The 12,874-nt window shown below is 36.6% G+C and overlaps 1 protein-coding gene across 1 annotated transcript; it reads right to left on the reverse strand.

Annotated features, from left to right (window-relative positions):
• On the reverse strand, window positions 1-12,498 carry siae (sialic acid acetylesterase). The gene is made up of 10 exons (XM_048169054.1): window positions 12,295-12,498; window positions 7,148-7,309; window positions 6,879-7,039; window positions 6,657-6,795; window positions 6,286-6,469; window positions 4,946-5,082; window positions 4,724-4,857; window positions 3,516-3,670; window positions 3,211-3,409; window positions 1-756 (listed from the first exon to the last, which is right to left on the reverse strand). Exons 1-10 carry the CDS (start codon window positions 12,353-12,355, stop codon window positions 517-519), a joined length of 1,572 nt encoding a protein of 523 aa, XP_048025011.1. The 5' UTR covers window positions 12,356-12,498; the 3' UTR covers window positions 1-516.
• Window positions 12,499-12,874: the final 376 nt, after the last annotated feature.

Below are 12,874 nucleotides of genomic sequence, written 5' to 3' on the forward strand. Positions count from 1 at the left end.
TCTGGTAAATATTAGTTCTTCACTTTTTATTGCTTACATTTTCTAAACCCAATCCTGAAACTGAAAATACAAAAATAGGTTTGAAAGGAAAGCTGCAGGAAAGCTTTTTCTCAAGGCCACAAACAGAAAAAAACTTATGTCATTCAACCTAGATAAAAATAATATCATAATATGAATTTTTCACTGAACAAACTTTAAAATCATGCTGTCACAGGACAAAAATCAACCTAAAACATTTTATGGCCTGTCAACACAAAATGTTTTAAATTATACCACATAAAATGTGTGACCTGTCAAAAAAGGACACATCTAAAGTGCAAACTGACTGAATTGGGTGGAAATTGTGTAAAATTGCTCTCCAGTCAAGTTTAAATTACAGACATTTCCAGCTTATGTTACTCAAAAAGATTAAGTGCATTAAAATCTGTCTCTCAGTAAACAGTTTACTCATTTATATATTTATAATTCACAGCTACATGATATGAAGAGACATTTTTTAAACATAACCATCATTGGTCACTGTTTTGTTATGGCCAGGATGAACGGTGGTGCAGGTAAGAGTCCATCAGAGCTGTAGATGGGGCAGGCTTTAAATTTACAGGGCCAGTCTGTCCAGAGATAACGGAGCGCTTTAACAGAAGCATCTGAACACGGTGGTGGTATAGATATAAAGACATCATTTAAGCCATGTTTTATAATGGAAGAAGGCAACCAATTCTCATCTGATCCACACTTTTTCTCCTCAAAGCAGCAGATCTACAGTAGAAAAAACAACAACAACAAAAAAAAAAAACATACACAGTCAAGGTCAGTTCGACAGTAGCATTCTCACCTTAAAGGTAGGGTAGGCAATTTTGGAGAGGCTAGCAATACCAAGCTAACTTTAAAAGCATGCGCTTTCTTTCTGAAGCCACGCCTCCTTCAAAATACAAGAGCAGAGTCTGCAAAGCTTCACGAGAGATGGCGTCATGTCTCAAAGCACATATACAATACAAATATACATTATAAAAATAAATATAGCAATTATCGGGGTTCAAGCACTTTAAAGCCTTTACACACATTTGATCATAGATGGAAAAGACCATTTACAGCAAATACAGGCAATTTACCATAGAAAATATATAGTTTTTAAAGCTTTTTAACAGTTACCGAGGTTGAGCTCAAAACTTAGGACTAGTTCACCAAAGTTGTTTTTTGAAATAATCTCCAATATTTAATGAACGATTTGATGGACAGCGGCAGTCCATCGAGGCAAAGTTGCTCAGAATGAGGAGTTCTACCATGTGGTACGCAGTGGTGTAGTCGGGGCGATACGCACGCATACGCCGTATGCTTACTTTTTGCTCAGGGCTGTTTGCGTATTACGACTTCTAAGGATCAGTATTTGCATATACCCACTTGTTTTTTGCTTCGAAAGTCCATAAAATATTGTCCTGTTAGCTTCTCCTTTAACTGTTTGTCAAATGCTGTTGTGTAAACTCGCGATTCTTTGTTGTAATTGGTGCATGAGCACTTCTGCCATTCTACCTTTTCCCGCTCATCATTGGCTAAAAACCAGGCTTGACATTGCGTGTTCGCGCTGCAGTGAGAGATCTCCGATCAAAGCCGCTCGGTGTTTTTAGCGGTGCATTGAGCACAGTTCTCTCACTGCAGCGGTCACGGTGTGAGAAATATGGTGGTGAGTATAAGACTATTAATTAATTATAGACCTATATAGCCTACATCATGCGTTCGGAGCTTTTATAAGCGCTAAGTTCCCGTACAAACTGAAAAGACCATCAGTGCAAATGAAGCCTTGTTTATTTAATGCGTTAGTGGTGCACGAATCATAAACATAGGCTACTCTGAATCTTATCACGCTCCAAAAGTGTCATAAGATTTCCACGAGCCATCCCGACACTGATGATAAAATGTGCGATCCATTTGAATTCTATTGAGAGTTAAACACTTTAAGAGAAAGTCAAACGTGACCTAGACTGATGGACAAAATGAACAAAATGAGTCTGAAAAAAGGACAAACATCATCTTGCGCCAACAATTATTAGGGAGCTTTTTAAACTATTCATGACCCACCCTTACTAGAATTTATATAGTTTTATTGTAGTAATTATGGTAAATTTGGCTAACTTGTAGAATTTATAACCTATTAAGGGAATTCACTAGATTTATATTACACATGACATCTTCTGTTGTTTCTATAGGCTATGTGTAGGTTGCTATTTTTCATAACAAATGCTTTGATAATGGAAAATGATATAGTTTGACTTCTTATAACACAATGAAGTAGAAAATTCTGTCAAACTGATAAGCTTACATGCACGTAGGCCTGAATAATATAAAACTGAGTTTACAGAGGTTACCGGGGAAACAGCTCTATTTCTGCTGTTCCATAAGCGCCACCTACTGACAGAGAGTGGTTTAATTTTTCATTCAGCCTGACTACTGTTTTTGTTTGTTTGTGACCACATTTTTATAATGTTAATAAATTAGATTTTGAATAATTGGCTTTTTTAACACCCTTTTGAATAAAATGAAACTTTAATTTCAGATATATCACTTTTCACAGTGAATATAATTCCAAAGCAGCATGTTTAAATAATAGTCAAACTGTATTAACGGTGATTAACGGTGAAGTAGAATCTTGTTGCAATGGTTTGGTTCCGATCGGGTCAAAAACCAACTAGTTTTCAAAAGATTGTTTTAAAGAAATCCAAAATACCCGAAGATTTAGCCAAGGACGATATAAAACACTTGAGCCTACGCCTAATGGTTTAGGAGTTATGAGCCATTTCATACTTTTGATCGCTGTGGCACCCCCGTCAGGCCGTTTGGGCCTTGTTGACATTGTAGATGTTGTCGACGGCTACGCGCTTGAACCCCTAATGAATATAAATAACTTAAAGAGCTCTGAGAGCAGGTGCATGGAGGTATATGGAAATACATGCTGACAGGCTGGTAGGACATCCTATCATTGCATTCAGACCGAAAACAGTGATTGGACAAACTCTTTTTTTGGTCCTGAGACTTCCACAGAAGATATCTGCACATTTCTTAATATTTAGACCACTTCTATTATGTGAAGAGAGTTTCAACCAGTATAACAAAAAGTGTTATAGCTTTAAAACCAGCACTCGTTTCAATATTTTTTTTTTTTTAAATCACAGTTTTGTAATTGAATATGTACTTGAATGTTTTAGAAGGTTATCTTACCTCAAAAAAATTATCATCAAGGGTGACATTAATATCCTTTAATATCCTTTGATTAAACACAATGCGAATGAAAAACTGGTTGAGCACGATCTGAGAAGGGAAAGGTCCCTGGAAAGACACGTTCTTCTCCCCGTAGGCGACAGCTCTTGCCCCCAGCACAAGTCTGTGTGCCACATCCCGTTTATACTCTGGGTGGATACTATTGAACCCCCCACAAAAAACAGGCAAATCAGCATGTTAGAGTCCAGCACTTCCATTAAACTATTGGAATAACACTTTAACTTCCAATTTCTTCTGCTCCTCACCTGCCCCAGGGGGACTTATCATCAGGTAAGTCGATAGCAACAGCCATAAAGGTGTTCTTCATGCGCTCGTTAGGGGCAAAGCCATAGTCTGCTGTCTGATGCCAGCGTATTTCTCTGAACCCATCGTTCTGAGCTTTTCTGTGAAATGTGCTTAGCTAGAAATGAAATGGATATGCAATTTAATTTCATGTTATAAGTACTGATGTCAAAAGTATTAAGAAGTTTTTCTTACATTACTATTTAAAGGATTATTAAGAATAAAAAAATCCTCATAATTTACTCGCCGCCATGTCATCCAAGATTTTTATGTCTTTCTTTCTTCAGTCCAAAAGAAATTAAGTTTTAAGAAAACATTCCAGGATTTTTCTCCATATAGTGGACAACAGTTACCAACGGGTTGAAGGTCCAAATTGCCGTTTCAATGCGGCTTCAAAGAGCTCTACAGGATCCCAGACGAGGAATAAGGGTCTTATCTAACAAAACAATCAGTGGTTAAAAAGATATACTTTTTAACCACAAATGCTCATCATGCACTGCTCTGCGATGCGCCACGCATTACGTAATCATGTTGGAAAGGTCACGGAAGAACCATGGTTGGGCAAAAAACTTCTCCAACTTAAAAATCGTTATTTTACCTTTTTTTCGTAAAGGCCATTTGACTTAGTCTTTGCATGTTCGCTTTGTAGACACTGGATCGGTACTTCTGCCTACGTCACGCATGACCTTTCCAATGTGATTACGTCATGCATGGCACATCACAGAGCTAGTGCAAGATGATCATTTGTGGTTAAAAAGTATATAAAATTTTTATTTAAATAAAAATTCAGCTGGGATCGTGTAGAGCCCTTTGAAGCTGCACTGAAACTGCAATTTGGACCTTCAACCCGTTGAACCCCAGTGAAGTCCACTTTATGGAGAAAAATCTATAATGTTTTCCTCAAAAACCTTTATTTCTTTTCGACTGAAGAAAGAAAGACATAAATATCTTGGATGACATGGGGGTGAGTAAATTATCAGGAAATTTGAATTCTGAAGTGAACTGATCCTTTAAGCAAAGTGATGTTCACTGTAGAGCCAAATGATGTCCAGCACCCCCTCTTTGGACATGGACAAAATGGGTGGAGTTATGCTTATGTTTAGGGTGTGGTTGGACCGTCTAGGCTCCACCCATTGGCTCTGCGGTGGGCAGCCTCTCTTTTTAAGGGCACCTGTACGAATCCAAATGGGAAGTCTAGTGCAGTTTGGCCACCCGAGCCTTCATGGAAAGCCATCCTCCAGTCGTCAATCATGCCAGGGAACGAGCAGTTGTATTCATCTCTGTTGTAGTTTGTATTAGCCTCACCTGAGACAAAAAACAAAGTAAAAAATAGCAAGTCTTTGAACGTTATAATTGTTATAAGGGCTATAAGTCTTCACCTGAGAAATACTACCTTGGTACCAAATGGCTCCTGTTATGGTCATGTTGAGTAATGGATGGATCATGGCATTCCACAGCACTGAACTTTTCCACTTTTCAGACAGGTTCAGCAAGAGGTTACTTTCCACAGGCTGAGGACTATAGGGAACACTGAATTCAGGTAGAGAAATTGAGAATGTTAAAGGGTTAGTTCACCCAAAAATGAAAATGATGTCATTAATGACTCACCCTCATGTCGTTCCAAACCCGTAAGACCTCCGTTCATCTTCAGAACACAAATTAAGATATTTTAGATTTAGTCCGAGAGCTTTCTGTCCCTCCATTGAAAATGTGTGTACGGTAGACTGTCCATGTCCAGAAAGGTAATAAAAACATCATCAAAGTAGTCCATGTGACATCAGAGGGTTAGTTAGAATTTGTTGAAGCATCGAAAATACATTTTGGTCCAAAAATAACAAAAACTACGACTTTATTCAGCATTGTCTTTTCTTCCGGGTCTGTTGTCAATTCGCCTTCACGACTCCGCTTCATCTTCTTCTTTCCTGTTTTACGGCGGTTGGCATCCAGCTTATTGGTGCATTACCGCCCCCTTCTGCTCTGGAGTGTGGTTCACGACTCTGCAGTGACGCTGCTGATGTAAGATACTGCTGACGTGTTATCTAGTGCACCCGAGCTTCGTTTACAGTCTGAGGGAGACGCACGCTGTATTCAAGCTATTCTACGTTGTTTGTATTTTGGTATTGCTATATTTTTTAAAATGGTGCGTAAGTGTGCATGTCGCAGATGTCCTAATCGCCAAAAACAACCACGGTGATGTAAAAGTGCATTACCAACGCCGACAGATGAAAGGATTCAATGGAATCAATTCAATGGAATCAGTTCAATGGAATCAATTCAATGGAAAGGATCCCGGAAGAGAAGACAATGCTGAATAAAGTTGTAGTTTTTGTTATTTTTGGACCAAAATGTATTTTCGATGCTTCTGACCCACTGATGTCACATGGACTACTTTGATGATGTTTTCATTACCTTTCTGGACATGGACAGTATACCGCACACACATTTTCAATGGAGGGACAGAAAGCTCTCGGACTAAATCTAAAATATCTTAAACTGTGTTCTGAAGATGAACGGAGGAAATTGTTGTCTATTTGTCTATTGTCTATTTGAAATTGTTGTAATGTGTATAATAATGTTTATAATATTATACATCTTTACTGTCACTTTTGATCAATTTAATGCATCCTTGCAGAATAAAAGTATTAATTTCTTTCCAACACCCCCCCCCCCCCCAAAAGAAAACATTTTATTACACACCTTAAAAACGGTAAATATTGTGTTATAGTATTATACCTGCTCTCTGAGCTCTTCAATCCACACTTGTGAAGAGCCCTTGGGGATGACCAGGCTTCAACAGGTGTGCCTCCCCAACACGACTCTACTATTCCGATGGGATAAGTCAGTGTGTCATAGAGATAGCGACCAAAGAGCCAGCAAACTGCAGAGAAATGGCTGAATGGCTTTCCACCAAGCAATTCTTGAATGACGAACACAAAAAGACAACAAGAACAGCTGTTTATCTCTCTGTATGTTATGCATGCATTTTGCTAACAAGTTTTAATTTTCATCAAGAAAACAAAAAACAGGTTGGACATCATTCTTAAGATAAAACAAGAATGCAACAAATATCCCATTTTAGCTGTTTACGAGAAAGTATTCCATACTCGCTGTTGGTCGAGACCAAGGAACTTCCACTCCAGCAAGATCGATTAGTTCCTTACTGCTCTGCTCCAAGGCAGCCTGGAAGATCCTCACGTTAGGGAACTTAGACGCCATGGCCAGCTCCTCTGTTGCATTAATCAACTTTTAAAGAATATGAGACATATTTTAGGTTAACTACACATCTGAAAGATGTCAACTTTAAGAGTTAAGAGAAATGTACTCACTTGACTAACAGTGAATGCCATGTTACTTTGTCCACTACATATCCAGATGTCTCCAAAGAGCACATCTGTGAGCGTGATTGAGCTTTTAGTTGTATTCTGAGATGCGGTTAAATTGTAGGGACCACCAGCCTCCACAGGATTGAGAGTTGTGCGCCAAATACCTGTGAGACATTAAAGCCGGAATACACTGTCACTGTTTTGAATTCTTTTGCAGGAGAAAGTCAGTCATACAGGTTTAAAATGACAAAAGTCATGTAACTGATTCTTACCATTGACAACAAGAGCAGAGCTTGCTGACCCTTTGTGTGGTTCAGACAATGACACCACAACCTCGGCTCCTGTCTGTCCAAATCCCCACACGACTGCTTTGGCTGGGGCTTTCTGCAGAACCATGTGATCTCCATAATAAGAAGAGAACCGAAACACTTCCGCTGGGAATACAAAGAAAGAAACTTAAGGTTTCAATTATGGTAAGATTGCATTGTAATGATGAAGAAGTCCAACTACATGAATCAGTTCATTTAAAAGACTTTGGGTGTTTCTGGCTGTAGACCTTGACTGCCATGCCGTGAAACTCCATCGAAGGCCGTATCAGTTAGAAGGATCCTTGAAAAGTGGCCTTTGTTTTGCATACTTAGTTCAGCATATTTTGAAGGATGCATCAAGTGTATGTACCCACAATCTTTTGCACACATTCAAATTCATGAAAAACAATTGGCAGAAAATGAGTCTGCACTGAGCTTATAGGATTAGTCCACTTGTAAATAAAAATTTCCTGATAATTTACTCACTCCCATGTCATCCAAGATGTCCATGTCTTTCTTTCTTCAGTCGAAAAGAAATTAAGGTTTTTGATTAAAAAAAAAAAAATCCAGGATTTTTCTCCTTATAGTGGACTTCAATGGCCTCCAGACAGTTGAAGGTCAAAATTAGTTTCAGTGCAGCTTCAAAGGGCTTTAAATGATACCAGACGAGGAATAAGGGTCTTATCTAACGAAACGATCGGCCATTTAAAAAAAAAAAAAAAAAAAAAACAACTGTATATGCTTTATAATCACAAATTATCGCCTTGCACGTGCTTCTGTTTTCCACATTCTTCAAAACGCTTACGCCGTATGTCCTACGCCTTCCCTTTTTTTAAAAAAATCAAATACCTTAATTTCTTTTTGACTGAAGAAAGAAAGACATGGACATCTTGGATGACATGGGGGTGAGTAAATTATCAGGAAAATTTTATTTAAAAGTGGACTAATCCTTTATCCGATTTCATTATGAAATGCAAGACAAAAAAAATAAAATAAAATAAAATAAAAAAACATTTTGAGAAATGAAGGTATGTGTTTTATTTTGTTGTAAATTAGTCACATGATTCTAAACTGCCCGTTTCATTCGCTGTATTGCATTAATATGACATTTTTTTTAATAAAATTGTTCCACAAATAGTTTTAATAGTATTCTTGTGCCATGACTGCACATACAAGATAACTGAAAAAAAAAAAAAAAAAAAAAAAATGTAGACATTAAAATACCATTTTCCATTGAAACAGTAATATACCGTAAAAACAATGCATTCTGGGTGATAATATTTGTCGTTTTCAAGAAAGTAGCCTATAGGCCTCTTTTCTTAAAATGACAAATATTACCGAAAATGCATTGTTTTATGGTATATTATACTGTTTCAATGGAAAACGTTATTTTACTGTGTAAATTTGTTTTGTTTTTTTATTCTTGTAGTTATTCAGTGTATTTTTGTGGCAGACACCTTCATGACGTAGCAATGCCAGCCTATGTGTCCTTCAAGTGGAGTTGGAAATATCATGATTACAAGTTTGGAGCACATGAATGACAGAGCAAAGTTGTATTTACAAATGGGAAACTCGAAATTATGATACACGGGTTGCCAAGTTTTGATGTTAGAAGCGGCATGTCAAAATGAAACATTGCTGAAACATTTATCTATAGTAGAGAATATATATTTAATCTATAATATATTTTATCTAGAAATCAGTGAGCAGTAAAACAAATCTGTAGTGAATTATAATGACGCAAGTAATTTACATGCTGTATTTTAATCAGTTTAGATGTAGTTATTTGGGTTTATTTTTCACAATATTCTTGTGTTTTGTTTACTACACCTCAATTTAGGACAGCATTACTAGACTGTCTCATATAGGGGCGGTTTCCCGGACAGGGTTTAAATTAAGCCAGGATAGGCCTTAATCTAGAATAGTTAATCATGGCTTAACAAATGGCTTTCTTAAACACAGATTAAGTACAGATTACTAAAACCTGGACTATGGAGTCCAGACTTAAAATAAACTAGATTAATTTAAAGGTGCCCTAGAATTAAATATTGAATTTATATTGGCATAGTTGAATAACAAGAGTTCAGTACATGGAAAAGACATACACTGAGTTTCAAACTCCATTGTTTCCTCCTTCTTATATAAATCTAATTTGTTTAAAAGACCTCTGAAGAACAGGCGAATCTCAACATAACACTAACTGTTACGTAACAGTTGGGATCATTAATATGTACGCCCCCAATATTTGCATATGCCAGCCCATGATCGAGGCATTACACAAGGGCAGCCAGTATTAACGTCTGGATCTGTGCACAGCTGAATCATCAGACTAGGTAAGCAAGCAAGAACAATAGCGAAAAATGGCAGATGGAGCAATAATAACTGACATGATCCATGATAACATGATATTTTTAGTGATATTTGTGAATTGTCTTTCTAAATGTTTCGTTAGCATGTTGCTTAATGTATTGTTAAATGTGGTTAAAGTTACCATCGTTTATTACTGTATTCACGGAGACAAGAGAGCCGTCGCTATTTTCATTTTTAAACACTTGCAGTCTGTATAATTCATAAACACAACTTCATTCTTTATAAATCTCTCCAACAGCGTGTAATGTTAGCTTTAGCCACGGAGCACTATCAAACTCATTCAGAATCAGATGTAATACATCCAAATAAATACTCTACTCACATGATCCGATGTATGCATGCAGCATGCATGACGAACATCTTGTAAAGATCCATTTTGAGGGTTATATTAGCTGTGTGAACTGTTTTTATGCTGTTCAAGGCAAGCGCGAGCTCCGGGGCAGGGGAGCGAGAGATTTAAAGGGGCCGCAGCCTATATATCGGTGCATAGTTAATGATGCCCCAAAATAGGCAGTTACAAAAATGAATTAAAAAATATCTATGGGGTATTTTGAGCTGAAACTTCACAGACACATTCAGGGGACACCTTAGACTTATATTACATCTTTTAAAAAGAAGTTCTAGGGCACCTTTAAAACCAACTGTGCTAATCTAAATTAGCATGAGAGAGGTTGCCTGTAAAACATGGAATGAACCAAGAAAAGCTTAAAATTGCAGGGAACTGAGAAGCAAATCCAAGGAAAACAATGGCAGCAGAAAAAGACTGCAATCTCAAAAACAAAAACAAAAATAAATAAATAAAAATAAACCTTTACTAAACAAGAGACAGTTCTTTTAGAGCAAGCAAAATACATCAGCTGTGAAAAAAAAGAAAGAAAGAAATGCCGGGAAATGTTTGTAATGAATTCTATTTAAAAAGATGAATTACATATATAATAATCCTATAATTATTAATGCTTTTGTTTCGTCTTTACATAGCAAAAAACTAAACATAACTTTTTACACATGTGATAATCAGTGTTAGCAGTCTAGAAATGATACTGGTTTGATCTAAAGCACTATCATAGTGGCTGCTTCATTATATAAAAAAGCCAATTCTTGTTAGCATGTCCTCAACCCAAGCACAAGCTCTACACTTCACCACAATGGTAATCTCCAAAAAAACACTATCATATCAAAAACTTTTACATAATAGAACATTAAACAGTAAGACGTCTCTCCATATTCTCATCTTTCTAAAAAATGCATAAAATAACACTTTTTCAACATTTACTCTCCCAATTCAGCCCGGTGCAAAGCATGATGGGAAGTGAAAGTCTTGTTTGATTGGGATACTTGACTGAAACATGTTATTTCAAAATGAAAACATCAGGTGAGTTCTAGTAACCATTTCATGTCAATTTAACATGAAACAATCACATTTAAACCAGAAACAATGGTGTTAAATCAAAATAAATTGTTTAAATAAAGTGAACAGCATAAAAAAACAACAACTATATATATATATATATATATATATATATATATATATACACACAGTACAGTCCAAAAGTTTGGAACCACTAAGATTTTTAATGTTTTTAAAAGAAGTTTCATCTGCTCACCAAGGCTACATTTATTTAATTAAAAATACAGTAAAAAACAGTAATATTGTGAAATATTATTACAATTTAAAATAACTGTTTTCTATTTTAATATATTTCACAAAGTAATTTATTCCTGTGATGGCAAAGCTGAATTTTCAGCATCATTACTCCAGTCTTCAGTGTCACATGATCCTTCAGAAATCATTCTAATATGCTGATCTGCTGCTCAAGAAACATTTATGATTATTTTCAATGTTGAAAACAGTTGTGTACATATATATATATATATACACAGTGTATATCAATATCGATATATATCCAAGTAATACGAGTCTTCTTTGAAACACAACGTTAATCTGAACCTCCTGGTAGGTTTAATTTAAGCCTCAATTTAGTCCTGGAATAGCTCTAGTCTTCATCCAGGAAATCAGCTTATTAAACTCCGGACTAGACTAAGTCTAGGACTATTTTAAACCATGACAGAGAAAGCAGATTTCTGTTAATCTGGTTTAAAGGGCCATTTTATTCTAGGACTAGGCTTAATCTCTGTCCAGGAAACCGCCCCATAGTTTAATGCTGAGGAAGACTCTAGACTTGAAGCCATGCAGGCTTCCGACTGAGAGAAGCGTCATGACGCTAATACGTCATTACGTTGTCCTTCACCATGGCATATCACATGATTGCTGGAAACACGATTGTCCTATGTAAGCAAATATTGCTGTTTACTGCGCGAAACTTATAAAACCAGGAAGTTTTATTTGTAGCATTTCTTCTGTCTTGCTGTTAAAGTAAATTACTTTGCGCCCCTCAGTCAAATTATTGGAAAACGCTGATCATAAACATTTACACGCTAAATGCTTATCATCAGCTCACGCAGCTCTTTCTGGCCGATTCGTGAACAAAACGTCCGGTTTTGTGACCCGGTTCAACATTCATTCATCCTCTGAAAGACCCCGACTCTTTGCATTTGCATTTTGCGCTTTCAGCTGATCCGGATTTCACATAATGTAAATTTGCCTCATGCGTTCGAGTTCAATGCAACCGTTTGTACATGCATGTCGAATCCTAGTTGAAAAGCGCATTGCAATACACGCTAAAATAAATAAGTAATTCATATATAATTAGCTGGCTGTATATCTAAAAGCCTTGACTTACCTGCATGTAAAACACTTGCAAATGGGCTCAAAACTAATAAGAAAATAATCGGAATCAACATCTTCACAAGTGATTCAAGACAAGGAAGTGCATCTAAACAGCGCCAGTCTGAGAAGGAAGCAAACACTGCGCGCGCTCTGCAGAATAAGCAGAATTTGTTCCATTCTCAAACTAAGGTGTCAAACCGTAGCTTATCTCGAACGTTACTCGACAGTTTTACCGTATATTGTTGCAGATTTGCACATCCAAATATTTGGATTTTCCAAGTGTCTATTGTTTTGTCCAACAACTTCTATGAATTCTATTGAGAAACCATGAGAAAGAGGTGCATAAAGACTTATTTATTATTATCTTTTGAACTATGCTGTATTGCTGTTTGGCAGTGTGTTTGTTGTAAGAGAGTTACACACACACGCATATACATATATAGAGTTGCATGCAAAAGAATGTGAACCACTTGCAGAATCTGTGAAAATGTGAATAATTTTAACAAAATAAGAGGGATCATACAAAATGCATGTTATTTTTTATTTAGTACTGTCCTGAGTAAGATATTTTACATAGACGATGTTTACATATA

The sequence above is a fragment of the Megalobrama amblycephala genome, linkage group LG19 (assembly GCF_018812025.1).
Source record: "Megalobrama amblycephala isolate DHTTF-2021 linkage group LG19, ASM1881202v1, whole genome shotgun sequence".
Classification (NCBI taxonomy): domain Eukaryota; kingdom Metazoa; phylum Chordata; class Actinopteri; order Cypriniformes; family Xenocyprididae; genus Megalobrama; species Megalobrama amblycephala.